At 43.7% G+C, this 18,136-nt stretch overlaps 1 protein-coding gene across 1 annotated transcript in view; it reads left to right on the top strand.

Moving 5' to 3' along the window:
- MICALL2 (MICAL like 2) overlaps positions 1 to 18,136 on the top strand; it is a 44,656-nt gene that overhangs the window by 474 nt on the left and 26,046 nt on the right. The window contains exons 2-7 of the mRNA XM_072120383.1: positions 3,337 to 3,490; positions 10,109 to 10,157; positions 11,111 to 11,252; positions 16,129 to 16,283; positions 16,534 to 16,655; positions 16,786 to 17,838. Coding sequence (XP_071976484.1) covers positions 3,348 to 3,490; positions 10,109 to 10,157; positions 11,111 to 11,252; positions 16,129 to 16,283; positions 16,534 to 16,655; positions 16,786 to 17,838 — 1,664 coding nt within the window. The 5' untranslated portion in view covers positions 3,337 to 3,347. The remainder of the gene's footprint in view (positions 1 to 3,336; positions 3,491 to 10,108; positions 10,158 to 11,110; positions 11,253 to 16,128; positions 16,284 to 16,533; positions 16,656 to 16,785; positions 17,839 to 18,136) is intronic.

The following is an 18,136-nucleotide window of genomic DNA, read 5'->3' on the forward strand; positions in this document are numbered from 1 at the left end:
CCTTGATTTAGATCTTACAATGAAGGTACCTAATATTGCAATCTGTTATACAAATGTTCTCTTACGAATCTGACCTGGCATGAAACGGGTTAAGGCTGTAGATGAATGAGGAGTATATAAATATGTATCCAACTTGTTGCTTATATAAAGGGCAAAGTTCTAAGGGTTGGTGTCTCGGATCTCCTGATTTTCTGCATATTACATATATGAGCAGTATGTTCTGTACTTTATATGACCACAACAAAGGTGATGATGTTTGTAATTGATGCAAAAAGCCACTGAGGTCCAGATATTGTATGTTGTGTACTGTGTGATCCATGGTTAAAAAAAAGTTTGGGTGATCAGGGGCCATGGTACACCACGGATAGAAGATCCATACTTACTATCATGAGGGATGTTGGGGAAAAAGTTTGACCGCTGGGAGCCACACCACTTACCACTTGGTCAACCTCCTATGGCAATGGTGGCGAACCTATGGCACGGGCGCCAGAGGTGGCACTCGGAGCCATTTCTGTGGGCACTCAGGCCATTGCCCCAGGACAGAGTTCACCATATAGGACCAAATCTTCCTGCAGTCCCAGGGAACTTAAGCCACACTTCATTGGCTGTTTGGAAAAGTGAGAAGGTGTTGACAAAACTGCATGATCTTTGGAGGTCCTCCTGCTGGACCCTCCATTCTTTCTCTACAGAGAGACTCCAGAGAGAAGCTACAACGAGAGTCTGAATTTGTCCTTCTTTCAACTGTATTGGTGGCCTCAGGGGGTCGATACGATTGAAAGATGTGGAAGAACAGGTAGCGATAAGTTACTGCTTAAAATGCCATGTTGGCACTTTATTGTAAATATGTGGATTTTGGTTGTAGTTTGGGCACTCAGTCTCTAAAAGGTTCGCCATCACTGTCCTCTGGTCATGCTGGGAGAAGCAATTTGAACAAATCTGTGGTGGGGTATATAGAGGTCTCTACGTTTAGAACCTATTAGATCAGTGTAGTTGCACCCAGAAACTGCATCCCAAGGAGTCCCAAGGCTACTGCCACATACCAGACATCCATAGTATATGTAGGACATAAGTGGGGTTTTATAGTAGAGCCAAGAGCTTCACATGATACTGCAGATGGACAGTAGTTGGCTTTTTTTAGTTGACTAGTGGTATATGCATCACTGCCACCATCTTACAGACTGTGAGGTTCACATGTTCCCTTGTATTGTCTTAGCCAATTTCAGAACCCATCTAGCCTGTGAAAAAGATTCCACTGGTGTCTTTCTTTTTGTAAGTCATTGATGCATCTAATGGATAAACCTCTTCCCAATCCCAATAGGTAATTTTTGGTCTATGATACCTTAGACCAGTGGTAGCGAACCTATGGCACGGGTGCCAGAGGCGGCACTCAGAGCCCTTTCTGTGGGCATCCGGGCCATCACCCCAGCACACCTGACAGGACTCAAAGAATTTTCCTGCATTGCCAAGCAACTTAAAAGATACTGCTTTCAGTGATATTTTAAAGGAACAGGGGGCAATAAGTTACTGCTTTTTGGTTGGCATATCACGATAGAGGGGGGTTTGGGGATGCAGTTTGGGCACTCGGTCGCCAAAAGGTTCGCCATCACTGCCTTAGGACCAATATCTTTAAGGACCCAGATAAGTACATGTCTACCTTCAGTACTGCTCTATGCACACTATGGTGGTACCATGAATAAAGACAGGGCAACACCAAAATCATCCAATGTAGGGTGGACATCTATGGTCTTGTGTCATGTCAGAAGATGGTCCTTTTTTTGTTTTTCTAGTATTCAGGCTGTAGTTTATGGTAGAGAGACCTCAGAGAGCAAATGAGCCTTTTAAGAAAGTTAATACGATCACTGAGAGTCTTATTTCCAATGTGATCCATGACGCTCAGGATGGCATGGCAAGGTGGCCATACGTATTAGATGAAGACCAGATAACCATCTGATCTCTATGGAGTTGTGTCAACTTTTCACTGATGGCAGATGCCTGACTAATCAGACCATAGTGTCCACTAAGTTGAGAACCAAACTTTAGATCTTAAGTTCAGTTGTCGTGATTGAGTCTGACGTGTTACATGATGATACCTGCACTTCCTCGTGTAGGAGTCAGATCCTTGTCAGCTGTTGTGTAGATGTCATCTTAATCTTCAAGTCTATGATCTTTGGTGAAATTATCTTAATCTTCCAATTTGCTGCTGGTTCACAACTTTACATTCTCCGGTCTGTCTAGACTTGCGGAACGAGTAACTCTTATCTGTTTAACCATAAAATGTATCATAAGTGGTTAGAGCGTTGTGTGGCTTGGCTGAGGCAAGTTATGGTCACAATGGGGCTCATTTACTTACCCGATCCAGTCGCGATCCAGCGGCACGTTCTCGGACGAGGATTCGGGTCTGCCGGCATTCACTAAGATCGTAGGCCCGATATCCAGCAGGTGTTGCTGCTGCGCCGAGGTCCGCCGGAGGTCACCTTCTTCTTCCTGGTGCACGTAAGTGCTTGATCTTGTGACACAAATCGCTTTTTAAATTCTGTGTTTTTTCTGCCCCCTGATTTCTGTCACGTGAAAGCCGGGTTTGCGCCAAAATCCCGGCAGAATTCGGCTCAAAACTGAAAAAATTCGGGGAAACCCGATGGAAATGCGCAATTCAGATCCTTAGTAAATGAGCCCCAATATGTTCTGGTTTCTATATGAGAACTGTGACCAGTTGTAGGAAATGATGGACATATGGGTCAACAATTCTGGAGTATCTGTTGCCTTCTTTAAGGGAAGTTACATCCATTGCGAATGGGTATTTATGTCTCCAGTCAACTGTACAATCTTGGAACCATCTCATACTTAGGAAGTTTGTTGCTTGAGTTTTTACTACTGGTAGAACTGGTGCATACTTTAGTGCAGTGATGTTCTTCCACATCTTTCAATCGTATCAACCCCCTGAGGCCACCAATACAGTTGAAAGAAGGACAAATTCAGACTCTCGTTGCAGCTTCTCTCTGGAGTCTCTCTGTAGAGAAAGAATGGTGGGTCCAGCAGGAGGACCTCCAAAGATCATGCAGTTTTGTCAACACCTTCTCACTTTTCCAAACAGCCAATGAAGTGTTGCTTAAGTTCCCTGGGACTGCAGGAAGATTTGGTCCTATATGGTGAACTCTGCCCTGGGGCAATGGCCTGAGTGCCCACAGAAATGGCTCCGAGTGCCACCTCTGGCGCCCGTGCCATAGGTTCGCCACCACTGCTCTAGTGCCTGGAGCATTTGCCCCATGGAAATAATGTTATATTTTTACATCTGTCTCCTTTTTCATTGATATTAACATTAACCTCCTTCTTCTGCAGTCTCCTCCAAGATGGCGGCTATCAAGGCTCTGCAGCAGTGGTGCAAGCAGCAGTGTGACGGATATCGCGATGTGAACATTACTAATATGACCACGTCGTTCAGGGACGGGCTAGCCTTCTGTGCCATTCTACATAAACACCGGCCGGACCTCATGTAAGTATCTAGCCAGATGCCACCATTAGTGGTAGAGGCAACCAAATGGTGCCCAAAACCTCTATTGCAAGACTCTAAGGTTTCATATAGTCCCACCATAAGACCATTGTATGATGTCACTGGTGCGGTCCAACTGCTCGTATGACTTGCTGTTGCAACAAATCATCATTTAGAGGTGGCCATAGAGGGTATGAAACGGATTTTTTGAGACTACGGTACAAGAAGACGTGCCATAATGTGTTAAGGTTGCCTGATGAAGTATAACTGAACCTGTCTAACATTGTCACTTATGGCCCTGAATCAAGGGCGGTGATCGTCCTCAGAAGTAAATGTGCCATTCATAAGACGTGGTGAGAGGGAGCACTTTGTGTGTGGGCAGCGCTGGAAAATGTGAAAACAAGCCGGCATTGAGCGGGGAGGATAAATGTCCTGCCTGTTATATGTGCCAGTAACATCTGTGCCAGCCCAAAATACGTCTTCTGTGATACATGTTCTCCACTGATGACCTGGACACAGGAGCAAGAATGAGATCAGTAGTTATTTATTCCAATATTTTCTTAAAGGGATCATCTGGGACTATGATATTAATGGTCTATCCTTGGGGTTACTCATTGATGGGTAATTGGTGGGAGTTCAAAACTCCCTGGTCATAAAGTACTACAATTGATACAGTCTCAACGTAGGGACCTTAAAGTGAACCACATCCCAGAAGCCAAAATGTGACTATATATTAGGCATGTATAGGCATCACACCTGGTCACTCCATTGCTCTGTTTCTTTATACTTTGCCGCCTGAATACAGATAGCGTAGACAATGATAGAAGGTGTTTGCTTTGTAGGTGTTCTCTTCGTTGCTTGAGGCCATGGTGTGTCGACAGCTTGTATTGACCTCACCCGTCGCAACGTATGATGTGCAATAAATCCCTCTCCACCAGTATAATTGTCAGTAATGTATTACAAGTGTCAGCTGAAACCTCAGATACAGTATTTCCTACATTTCTCCTTCCACTGCTTATAATGAAGCCTTGGGCACTGGAATTGGAGTAATAAGATCTGTATGTGGTCATCCACAAGGTGTGGGGTCATGAGGTGCACTATGGAAACAGAACATCCCACCAGGACTCCATGGTACCCATCAGGTTGAGATTGGGTCCCACCTAAGATGCATATCGTCTATGGGATGGAAAGAGATGACTCTTAAGAGAATTTTTAGATTGTGCATGTGTAACTTGCCGCTCAAACCGCATGAGTGAGATGGGACTATGTTCTCGCGATTGGTGGAGGTCCAATTGGTCATGTCCCTGTCATACCATAAGTTATGATCTATTCTGTAGATGGTTCATATCAGGCTTTGGTAGCACAATTCCTTTGAGTGTTAATGTCATACTGTAATTCACTACAGCTAACATGTAACTCCTTACACATGCTCAGCTTGACCAAAAATGTGTATGGTCTCCATAGAGTCATAGGAATACGCCTCTGCCGGAGATTTATCCTATTCCTTGATCCTTCACAACTCATGATGTCCCACTTGGGACATCCTGATACAGATTATATGAACTCCAGGTCTTGCCAAAATTGGTATAGTCTAACCTGATCCAATACTTGGAACTCCATTTAAGCAGAGGGAGGTGGCACAGTGCCATACAGTGTGGCTGTGCCTGGTACTGCAGCTTGGTTGCCTATTGCCTGGAGTACCACCGAGATGGGGTTGTTCCCCCAAACATGGATCAGATAAGAATAGGCCATCAATATTGTAAACCCCCTTTATTATAACATTAAAGCCTTAGCCGCCTTCAGTCTTATCCCTAATCTTCTGTGGACTACAAGGTTAGGAACCACTGGGTCAGAAAATTGAATATCCAGAGACTCAGAATCTCGGGCCGGAGCTGCTGACTATATGAGGATGTGCGCTCTCATCCTTGTAAAGTCTCCCGCGCAGGAAACTTGAGGAAGCCGGATAAAACAATCCTAATGCCTTCTATTTTGGGTGCGGGGGTCTCCGAGTCACTGGGTATTTTTTCCTGTGTTTTTCACTGGAGCTGACTTGTTCTTTTATGTCTGGCTGATATCACACAGCTGTACTGGGAGATAATAGAATCTGTGTGTGAGATCTCCCAAATCAGGGGGTGAGGAAGAGACGGGGACAATTCCTATGGGGATTGTCTGTCAACTCGTGGTGGTATTGCCAATCCTCTGTTTAGGTCTGCCAATTTCTGGGGGTCTTAAAGGGGTTATCCCAAGTATATAAGTTACCCCTTATCCTATAGATATCTAACTGATAGGTGAGGGTCCAATTTATGGGATCCCCACCGATCACGAGAACTGCAGAATGGAGATCCTGTTCTCGATAACGGGTGGAGCTGCAGGACGAGAATTGCGCCTTACGACTCCATTCAGTGTCCATTGGACTGTGGTCGTCTATTTCTTTCATTCCCATATAATTGAATCGAAGGACAGGACGCACGCTCCATCTCCCTGCTCCCGGGATCACTGTTCTCCGGGTCACAGAAGTCACAGCAGTTGGTCCCTCACCAATGAGCTAGTCCTGTGGATAGAATATAATTATTATACTTGGGACAACCCATTTAAGTGCAGATATATCAGTTGTTACCCAACTTTCCTAGACTACTGGCAGTACAGGTTGTCATATGTTTTGCCGAGCCTCCAACACCGCTCGTGACTTATCGATGGGATAGGGGGTGGGGGGGGAGACATGTCTTGCACGCTTGCCGGTTAGCTGCTATGCTTCAACTTGGATGGTTTGGCCTTCAGAACATGATTGGAAGGGGTGTGTCAGTCCTTCATGAGCTAGCATTGATGCCATTGTCTGAAATTTTGATGGCCAATAATCCATTCAAAGTCCTGGCCTTACCTAAAGATGGCTTATCCATCTAGTGTGTGTGTGGATGGCCCACCGGAGTACCAGAGGATCCTCCAATGGGCCCTCCCTCCTTAATTCATCTCTATTGACCAGGTTTGGTTTTCAATCCATCAAAACTAGAATCCGTCCATGTTACCAGCTGAAAAACGTATTCACTGGACAAACAATGTTGACCAGATGTTCAGAAATTCTCTGATCGTCATCCTCCCCCCATCCCTTAAATAGTTTGTGGTAATGAGTGGTCATCACCCTGGGACTCTGCATGCGACAGCGCCAAGAAGGCGGAATTTGTGGTTCCTGACATGTACCGCGTGTGTAGAGCGTCTGCCAGCAGTGATGTGGCAGGAATGATTCAACACATTTCTTTCCCTGAGAAACTGCTGCAAATAAGATTGTTGGGAATGTACCCAAATAAATATTTTTATTGTTTTCACCCGTTCTGGAACATTTTACTCTCCCGTTCTGGAACAGTTATTCACTTGCTGCAATACCTGACTCCATCAGTGAACAAGGGTGGCGCTGTTTCTGAAAAAAGCAATTTTATTTATTTATTTATTTTTTGTCCCCTAATCCCGTATAGCTCCTTTTTATGTGATCTTTCATCCTCGCCCTATTGTTATGTCTCTGCTGGGCATTGTCTGCGTGTCCTGTTTCATTAGCCAGGGGATCTTTATCTGTGTGCTGTAATCTTCTCATCTCCTGGCTGGGTCCTGTCACTCCAGCATGTGGCGGTGTCATTGTGTGTTGTGTTACAGGAAGCACCTGGATGGAGACTAGAGGGTCCGGCCATGCAAATTAATTCAGGATGTGACTACAGCCACGGCGGGTCGCCTGGCTGTATAATCTCAGCATGGTTACTCGGGTGGGGACATCTGATATGACCAATGTTGTCTCCTGTTGTTAATTATTTATCCTGCCATCGCCATTGTTGGGTTGAATTTTATTGTTTTATTCGTTGGCTTTCATTAAGAGGGTGAAAAAAAGTATGATCAGATAATATTCCTGGGAACTGTACTCGTCTGAAAATTTTGGCCAGTTGACAAAAATGTAGAGCTGGTTGTAAGGTGGTGGTGGCGGAGAGGGTAGTAAAAAGGTGGTGGGGGAGCTGGTTGTAATGTGGTGTTGGTGGCGGAACTGGTCATAAGGGGGTGGAGGTGGAGGAGAGGAGCTGGCCGTAAGGTGGTGGTGGAGGTGGAGCAGAGGAGCTGGCCATAAGGTGGTGAAGGTGGAGGACAAGCTGGCCATAAGCTGGTGGTGGTGGAGCTGGTCGTAACGTGGTGGTGGAGATGGTCTTGAGCTTGTGGTTGTTTGTAAAGTGGTGGTGTTGGTGGCGGAACTGGTCGTAAGGTGGTCGAGGTGGAGGAGGAGCTGGCCGTAAGGTGGTGCTGGTGGTGGCGGAGCTGGTCATAAGCTGGTGGTGGCGGAGCTGGTCGTAACGTGGTGGTGGCGATGGTCTTGAGCTTGTGGTTGTTTGTAAAGTGGTGGTGGCGGAACTGGTCGTAAGGTGGTGGTGGCGGAACTGGTCGTAAGGTGGTGGTGGCGGAGGAGGAGCTGGCCGTAAGGTGGTGGTGGTGGCGGAGGAGGAGCTGGCCGCAAGGTGGTGGCGGAGATGGTCTTGAGCTTGTGGTTTTCAGAGCTGGTCGTAACGTAGTGGTGGAGGAGCTGGTCGTAACGTAGTGGTGGAGGAGCTGGTCGTAACGTAGTGGTGGAGGAGCTGGTCGTAACGTAGTGGTGGAGGAGCTGGTCGTAACGTAGTGGTGGAGGAGCTGGTCGTAACGTAGTGGTGGAGGAGCTGGTCGTAACGTAGTGGTGGAGGAGCTGGTCGTAACGTAGTGGTGGAGGAGCTGGTCGTAACGTAGTGGTGGAGGAGCTGGTCGTAACGTAGTGGTGGAGGAGCTGGTCGTAACGTAGTGGTGGAGGAGCTGGTCGTAACGTGGTGGTGTTGGAGGAGTTGCTGGTCGGACTCACTTGTAGGAATTATTGCCAATGCGTAACTTTGACCTAAAGCTGTTTCTATTTTATCTCTTTCTGTCTCTGTTTTTCTTTCTTACTCTTTTTTTTTTTTTTCTATTTCTTTCCTCTTTTGTTCTCTGTTTACTGCTGTTTTTGTCTACTTCTCTTTCACAATTTCTCTTCCTCATTGTGACCTACTCTTTCTTTCTGTTTCCTTGGCATGCTGCCTTTATCCCTATTTCAGTCTCTCTATATTTCTGACTGTTTATCTTTCTCTTTCTTACACTTTCTCTTTTCGATCTTACTTCTTTCTGTTTCTCCTACATGTTTACTCTTTTGTTTCCTTTCACTCCCCTTTTTTGCTTTCTTTATGTCTCTTTCTATGAGTTTTGTTCACTATTTCCTAAACATTTTATAATTTGCTATCTTTGTCTCATTCTCTTTGTTGCTCTCTCTTTTTTTTGTCTTTGTTTCTTTCTTTCTGTCTCTCTAGAATCAGTTCTAAGTGTGCACTTATGGCAGAGGTGGACATCCCTCCCCTCTTAGCTATTACAAGTCTACTATAATATTACTGAGAACCCAGCAGAGGTGAGAACAATGTTCAGACCCTTTTATTGGGCTTCAAAACCATGGAGGGGGCAGGGACCATCTTAATCTTTACTGTCAGGGTCACAGGACCACTGTCTTCTTTAAACAAACTTTTTGTCCCAAATCTCTATAATGCCCTCCCCCCTTTTACCCCTTGGTGTAGAATTTTCTTCCAGAGCTTGAAGCTGAGGCTGGCATAGGATTACAGGACGGCTTTCCTTGGCCCGTTCTCTGATCCAGAAAAAATTTTTGTTTTTACACGTTTCACAAACAAACATGAACAGGCAAATCCGACTCCGAGAGAACACTACAGACGTCCTCCATGAGCTTCACCCCATTGTGGCCTTCAAACTATAATGGGTGGATTCCAACTTGTGGTTCCTCAGTATTTGGAAGACAACAGATCATATAGATTCCTTCAGGAGAAACTCTTGGTGGTGACCACTGTTTTGGGTCATGGCGTGTACACGTGTCTATTTTTAGAAAATTTTTGCTTTTTAGGCTGAAATTTGGCCAGAAAATCAAATAATTGTACAGGCAGTCCCCGTGTTACGTATAGAATAGGTTCTGTATGTTTGTTCTTAGGTTGAATTTGGGCGGCACGGTGGCGGAGTGAGTAGCACTTCTGCCTTGCAGCACTGGAGTCCTGGGTTCGAATCCCACTCAGGTCAACATCTGCAAAGAGTTTGTATGTTCTCTCCGTGTTTGCTTGGGTTTCCTCCGGGTACTCCGGTTTCCTCCCACACTTCAAAAACATACTGTTAGGCTGTTTAGATTGTGAGCCCCATGGGGACAGGGACCAATTTGACATGCTTGTGCAGCGCTGCGTAATCTGTGTGCGCTATATAAATAAAGAATTATTATTATTATTATTATTATTATGTAAGTCAGAACTGTATACTTTATAATTGTAACCCCAGCCAAATTTTTTTTTTTTTGGTGTCAGTAACAATTGCATTTTAAAAATGTTGGGTTGTCATCAGAACCAGGATTAACACTAAAGCTTCATTACAGACACCTTAGATAAATGTTACCGCATTGTAGCCTAAGGCTACACCAACATCCAGAGGTCCGTATGTAACTAGAGGTTGTCTGTAAGTCCGGTGTTCTTAAGTAGGGGACCACCTGTACATACAGTAGTTGTGAATAAGTGAAGGAAACTAATCCAATTTTTTTTCCTTTTGTTTTTACAGAAATTTTAACTCTCTTAGCAAGGAGAATGTCTATGAGAACAATCACTTGGTGAGTACGCGTTTTCATAGTTGAAATTTAAGGGGGTACAACCAGAGGGGGACCACAACTATAGAAAACTTAAAATTGTAACCATTCTGTGGGATCTTTGTTGGGGACATTGGAATTTAGTGCTGGAGACAGCTCAAAAAAGCTGATTGATATCTGACCCCTCCACTGATCTTATAGTGATGGTATGTATCTAGAGATGAGCGGTAGGGTTCGGCATTCGGGTTCGGCTGCCTAACCTGGACATACTGCTGGATTGCCATGGCTATGATTGGCCGGTGGGAACTGGTCATCTCTAAACCTATCCTCACAATGACCAGAGAATCTGGCAACCCAATTCCTTTTAGGATCAGTTGAGGTTACCATTCCTATTGTGATCACATTTCCTAGTGATAGGCCATGACATTTTTGGAAGGTCATATCCCACCAAACAATTTGACAACGCTTCCACACGGACAAACTTCTTCTTGCTCCATAAGATCTGTGTATAACGGTGCCAAAAAGCTATGTCTGTGTCTTTCCTTCCAACAATCATCTGTTAAAGGCCTATTGTAGGGAAAGGCCATAAATAGTATTTCCTGAAACACCCCTTTAAGCAAAAGTAGCAAACAATCCAGTATCTACAAGTAGATAAAGTATCACTACCATACCGAATACGAAAGTATTGTGTACATACGGCCAACTCCTCGGAGGCTCGCTGGCGGTTATGTTTAATAGTATGTACAGAGAAGGTTTATTATTTGCATATATGTTAATGAGTCATTTATGCAGGCTTCTTGAATACATAAGACAGTAGTACACAGCTGATGGTAGCTCTATGAGATAATGTCTTCACACAGCGGGCTACCGGAGGTCCACTCTCCAGCTGCCTGACTAACTAAGAACAGGCCTGGTAATGCGACACTCGTTGTATGAAATGTTTCCCATGGGTCTCGTGTTATCCGTCCATGCTGCAGGCTTTCCGTGTTGCCGAGGAACAGCTTGGAATTCCAGCTCTACTGGATGCGGAAGATATGGTCAAACTTAAGGTCCCAGACCGACTCAGCATCCTGACTTACGTGTCCCAGTACTATAACTACTTCCATGGACGCTCGCCCAGTGAGTAACCTTCTTATTAATATGATGATCCATTGTGTTTTTTATATGAGTGCAAAATTAGAAGTTAACTTTGATGTTGGTGTTTGATGGGACCCAACGTCCCTCTGCCACCTTAGATGAGAGCGGTATTATAAATGCCATATCTTATGTGGTGGAACTTATTACAAGTCTTGACCCGGGGTCTACACAATCCAGTTTGTCTTGGGTGACCACCCGTAAGACAAGGCATCTGTGATTTGTCACATTTACATCACCTTTAATAAAAAAACTGAAGGAGAATTTTATTGGCATGCATTGAAGGACACCTGTCAAATAAGTTGACCGATGGTGATCTGACTAGCCTGAAAACTTGTCCATGTGTTAATGGGTCCCATAGTCGGCTTCCCATACTGCGCCCAACCTCTTTTATGTCCAAATACTATAATAGGGTATAAATAAGCAACCCCTTTAAAGGCCTATATTAAGAATGTGTATATTATTTGTGGGTCACTCTCTGATACCTGTCATGGTGGCATTTGGTGCTGGAGTTCAGTCTCAAGTTTAATTATTAATCGGGATAGGGGATAACAATGTGATTGGTGAGGGTCTGACCATTGGTTCACACAAATGGGGTCCCGTTCCCCCTGATGGATGAAACAGCTGACCATGCATGCGCCCTAACACCCTATTCAACATTTAAAGGAGGGATGGAAATGAGGGATGAGTGTCTGAGATCGACAAGCTTTGTGTTGAGGTGTTTCCCTATATTCCTGTAGACATTGAATGGGAACAAGGTCTGACCATTGGGATTTCCATCGATCATCGAAACAACAGGGTCTCATTCCCCCCTGCTTGATGAACCAGCAGGTTGAGAATGGGCCTGGTCTTTTGGATCCTGATCCTGACTGGCTGCCTCCTCAATGGATGCCGTGCCATCATCAATGGGAATACCAGCTGTCCGACCCTTACTGATGGTTATCCCATAACCACAATTTAACTTGGCCAATCACTTAAAGATGACCATACACTTCAGCTGAGCGTGCATGTCTACTGTATGGGGAGATCCACTGCCAAACACTCCAGATAATGGATGAACCCCACTCCCCCAAGACTAAAGGATCATATATATCAAAATAAATTGTCTCGATCCTTCTTCTCCTTAATCTACCAATTGGAGTATGGGAAACCGTCAAAAACATCAGTAGTTGATGGTCCCAAAATCTGTGTATTTGGTCAACATAAATCTTTTTTTTTTCCCCATGATTAACACCATGGTACTTAAGTTTATGGTACTTAAAAAGTAAAATTTTCATTTGCCTCAAACTTTATAACTTGTATGGAATGGAACTTTGGAACTTTTTGATTTTGTATTTGGTTGTTTTTGTTTCTTAGAAAGGAGAATTCTTTTTGTATTGTGTTGCGTTAATGAGGCGATCAGAGCTGCTTTTGTGGTGTGTTTGGGGCTGTTTATAGAGAAGAGGTCCAGCTACTCCCCCCCTCCTCTGTGGGAAAACCCTCTTTAGTGAAAAGGGAATGAAAAGGATCAGTCTCCCGGGAGGATTGTTCAAAATGTTTTCAATTGTGCTTCTCATATGAGGGTGAAACTTCTTCCAACTCGCAAGCGTTGAGGAATGTGCACTGACAAAATGACCTCTGCCCCGGCCTCCTCCTTGTATACGTGCTAAATGCTTCATGTATGAAGACCATATTGAAAAATAATAAAAAATCCCTTTAACACAACGACACGGAAACTAACAAAAGGCAATTTGTTTGTAGCGTCAGATTTTACTTAGAAATTAGAAATTAACTAATAAAATCCTAATGGAATTTTTATGGTTTTTCCATTTTGCATATGTCCTTATCGTCACTAGCCGATATTCTGATGTCAAGCTACTGGGATCCATAGTGATGAGCGGTAATCTTTCCGGAAATTTTTCATTTTTCCTGCAGTGCCTCCACAGGGGAATTGAAGTATTACACCAACTGTCCATTAAAAAGTTAAAGGATATCTACCACCAGGATGGAAGACTGTATGCAAATGAGCGTCAGGGGCTCCAGGTGTTAACCCATAACTTATTTGCATACAGTCTTTCATCCTGGTGGTAGATGTCCTGATAAGTTTGTGCCACATGAATGTCCCAGGTCCTCCAGAGTAACAGACGCTCTTCATCGCTGACCTATAAATTAGGTTTTGTATAAGGGGTCCCCATTATTAACTCAAAGTTCCCTACTAGGGTCTTTAACAATAGGCTTAGTAATAGTTAAATAGTTTTTAAACTTTGGACTGCGTTAGTAAGGATTGTGTTTATTCTGAAGCTGTGGGAACGTGCCCTAGATATCATTCATGCTCAGTTTTCCGATAAATTGCTGCAGTTATGTTGTGTTTTACTGTTCTACCCTCCTGAGTGAAATGGCCATAAAGACCTTCAGGACAGGCAGTAACCCAGCAGAGCTGGAAACTGAAACTGGGTTTCTGGTTGACCCTGTGTGATTTAATTATCCGTGGAAAAGTTCCAAGGAGCCGACTAGTTTCGTTCTTAGTTGGAAAATCCCTGGCATTGGGAATGTTTGTGTAACAAACCTAAGATGCTTTCACTTGGAAGAAGACAAAATGGCGGCTATGCCGAACTGTGGAGTGTGGCATTATGGGTTCTTTGATGGCCTTTTCTGCATTTAGGTTCTTCTTCTAAGGGATTTTTTGTACTGGTCAAGTCTTGGCCCATATATTGACAATATAGCATGTTTGGTGATACAACGGATTGTTTCCAGGGTTCTCCTCTCCCCCATACTATTCAGTTTCATTGTGGGAGGTCAGTCAGACCCTATGGTAGCGTAGCATACCACCTCCTATGCACATGAGATATTTGGCCAGTTAAATGGCTTTTTCATCATATGTATGGGCCTCCATTCAATCTCTGTTTAAGGATATTTGGATTACCGCACCATTCTGATCTTGGAAAACCAATTGGGTTCTACTATTTGATTTTGGTGGTCTTCAGGTGCCCATAGATATTGGGGAAAAACTGGACTGAATGCACTCCAGCTCAATCAGTCAATGATCTGACATGTATGGGAGCCAGCAATGACTTATGTTTTCCCAGAATGCCCCATGGCTATAAGTCTCCACACGCCTACAAGGCGATCTTAATTGCCAGTCTCCATAAGAAGAACTTCTACTTCCCGACCCTAGTCACAAGCCTCAGCCTCACAAGTCACAGCAAAACCAGTTCCCTCCGCTGTACTGAGACCCAACCAGGTCGAAACAGTTCTGTCTACAGTTGGGGGTTTGTTCCTTCTGGAATAGATATACTGGTTTGGTATTAATCCCGCATCATGTCATAAGGCCTCTTGTAGGTCATGCTTGATGGGATCTGCCTTACAAGGTAGGTAAAAGAGCCGTGGTTTCCTTATCCTATCCTGGAAAACTTATTTGCATGTTTTCCCATAATGACTTATGGGATGAGAGATGTTGCGATGGGCATGTTGGATATTAACAAGCGTGATCCTTTGTACGTCCTTAAGATGAGCTGTAGCCAGATATGGAGCACCATATGTACAGATTACCACTGTGCCCCAAAAGTCACTACTTTCCACTAATTTTAACTTCACATACAGTAACTGGAGTTGGAATGACCAATTATTGGATTATTATTTTTAAATTGAGCTCTGGCGGCCATATTGAGGCATCTGATTTACAAAAATATGAGCACCAAACTTTATTGACAAATCCTGGAGAACACCCACCTAAACTTAGAAATTTCATCCCAGGTCTTTCCAGTCTTGCAGTTGTGTTTTTTCTTTGGATTTTTTTTTCTTTTTCTGTCGGTGTTTGCACCTGATTCCTTTCTAATTTGTGCTCTGGATTAAGGTGTGTACTTCTCGGAAATCAAATATTTCCTCAATAAATACACAAGCTGTTCAAATAGAAGTTGGCTGCAGTTCTGCCCTCAACCTGTCAGGGAGGAGGCTTCAACATGTTCTTGTTCGGCTGGAAAAAGTAGTTTTCCCTTAAATTTGTGCTTTTTTTGTGTTACTTTTCCACCGGGTAATGAAGAAAACAACATTTGGTTTGTTTAGCTACAGAGGCTTTTTGTGTTCTGTAGGAAACACTCCTTGTGTTATGTGCTAATCATTGTTAATGGATCACTGGTTAGCGCTGAATACATGAATACGTTTGCTCTAATATCCAGCCAAGGAAAAAAAGAATAAAAGAATTTATCTGAAGTCAACTTTAAAGCGACGTTATCTGCTGAGACAATTGAAAAGCCAATGATATACCTAAAAAAAGGGCACAATGTGGCTGTAATTTAGTGGTATCTGGGCCCCAGTAAGGCAAATAATCAGGGGCCCTTGGGCTTGCATCCATCAGATATCTTGAATTTTATCCTTGTGCTATTCCTTTTCCCACACAATGGAATATGGTCCTAGGGATCTCGTTTCTCATCCCAGTATTTTTGAGGTTGTAAAGGGGGCTACCATAGTCCCATACCAATTGTTTGTCATGGGGTCTGTCAAATGGAGAAACAGAAAACTACTTGGGGATAGTGAAGTTTTGCAAGAATTAAATGCCCTCTCCCGCTTGCACATAGAATGGGGCCATTGAGGAGATCCTATGGGTTGATTTCTAGGTGTGAACTGAGTGTGTAGGTGGTCCAGTTGGCTGCCATTACATTTGAGTTTGTGGGGTGGCACTGCAAGGAGAAGGTACAATTGTCTAGGATGCCATATCAAGAATGTTACACCAAAGGAGATGAACCTTTTATTATCAAATCTGTTCCACAACCTTCATGTACCCAACCATCGGGGTTCTTACTCTTCCCCAACTTCCCCTAATGTTTCATAAATGGTCCCTCTATACCCAAAGCCACCTGTTAACGTTGTTGACCTTCTCTTCCAGTCGGAGGAATGGCGGCTGTGAAACGTCCTCCTCCGGACACTACCGAAGAACCAGCTGGAAAGAAAATTACCAATCATGTTCCACAACCAACGCCTACTCCCCATCCGGCACAAAGGGCTAGCCCAGCTGTTGTTGAGAATGCTCCCGTAAGAGCGGTAAGACCATAGATGCTTCAGCTATTGCGTTAGATGCCATCATCCATCCACTAATATGAGCACTATTCTTCTAAAATATTATTAGATATTATTAGTTCATTAGATGCCAACAACCTGTGGATAGGTGGGGTGCTCTTTTTGGAAAAATCAGACATGTTTTCTAATCTTCTGCACCTCTTGTAAGATGTTTTTTATCTGTTGACCACTGGTATTGAATATAATTTTGGATGATTTTTTTCCCAATTTTTAGGGAATTCGAGAAATAAATACTAACAGTACAGTAAGTAGCATCTGCGCCATCTGTGGTAAACACGTGCATTTGGTTCAAAGGCACATGGCTGATGGGAAGCTTTACCATAGGAATTGCTTCAGGTAAGTCGTGTGGATATAGCATCCAAGACATATAGCATCCAAGACAGCATGACCATTGTAACATATAAAGGACAAGTACTAATTATATCAAAAATATTCTCACATTTTTATTTTTTTTTAACCATTTTAGGTGTAAACAGTGTTCAAGAACGTTGCAGCCAGGAAGTTATAAAATAGGAGACTATTCAGGGACATTAGTTTGTACAAATCACCAATGTAGCACTTCATCCCCTACATCTACGAGCGTTTCAACCAATGGACCTCACACACCTGTAGTAGCTTCTTCAGGAAATAATCGGAGCAACCAAGTTGCAACTAGTCAACCGAGCAGCACTCCTACCAACAGAAGTTGGACCACAAGTCCGTCTGTTCCTGCAACGACCAACAGAACTGCTACTGGCTTTGCCAACAAAAACACTACTGATGTACCAAAAACAATCGGACAGGAGTCTGGGTATAAGACAACTTTCACTGTCCAACCTTCAGTCAAACGGGATGTTTCTTCTTCTACAAGTTCAACCCAAATCGAATCCACAAATAGGTCAGCGGTGGGATTTTATGGAAGCCCTGACTCTAGAACAAGTGTCTCTAGTCCTTTGAGCCAAAACAAGGACAGAATGACTTCAAATGTGTCCAACAGCCCAACAAATAGTTATTTACAAGCAAACAAAGGGAACAAAGATGTTAACCACTCATCATCTTCATCATCATCACCATCATTATATATCAACTCTCAAAGAGACGTTCAGAAAGATTTGGGACACTCTGGTCAGCAAACCAAAATGACTGGAGCCTCAGGAAACGTCATAACTGTGTCTTCTCTGTCTAGTGGAAAGTGGTCTTCTCCAGCTGCTAAAGAGAACACAAAGGAGACGGATACCTCCTCAAAGCCTTGGCTTTCATCAGCTGCAAAAAACAAGGAAGCTCGGGACAAGTTCTTTCAGTCAAGCCCGGTTGTTCCGGAACCGACAACTGTTCAGTCTTCGACAGGGCGAGAATCTCCAAAAATAACTGTGTCCAATGGACCTAGTAAAATGGTGACTGTTACTGTAACACCACAAAAATCTGAGACCCCTGCTGAAAAAGATAAAGCTAGGAACTTTCTCTTAAAAAATTTACCGGGAACTCCTCCCAAGTCTTCAACGTCTCCCGATACTTCTATAAGTGTATCCACTCCAAAAAGGTAGGAGCTCCCTTGTAACGTGATTGTTGGGGTGAAAATGAGAATTCTGTTCTATTTACTAGACATTCCTTAGATGTATTGATTCAGATCATTTGCTATGGAGAGTTTAGACCATTGTAGACATAACAGACATTGGGAGATGCCTCAGATGACGACTCTTACTCTCAATTGTGCTATAAACCTCCATGTTTGGATAGATTATCATGCAGGTTCATGTGAGAAGGGGCGATAAGCCACCAACAGATTTTTGGAAGCTGGTAATTTGACCTGGTACATTACACTATTGGCTGATTGATTT

The sequence above is a fragment of the Engystomops pustulosus genome, chromosome 8 (genome assembly GCF_040894005.1).
Source record: "Engystomops pustulosus chromosome 8, aEngPut4.maternal, whole genome shotgun sequence".
Classification (NCBI taxonomy): domain Eukaryota; kingdom Metazoa; phylum Chordata; class Amphibia; order Anura; family Leptodactylidae; genus Engystomops; species Engystomops pustulosus.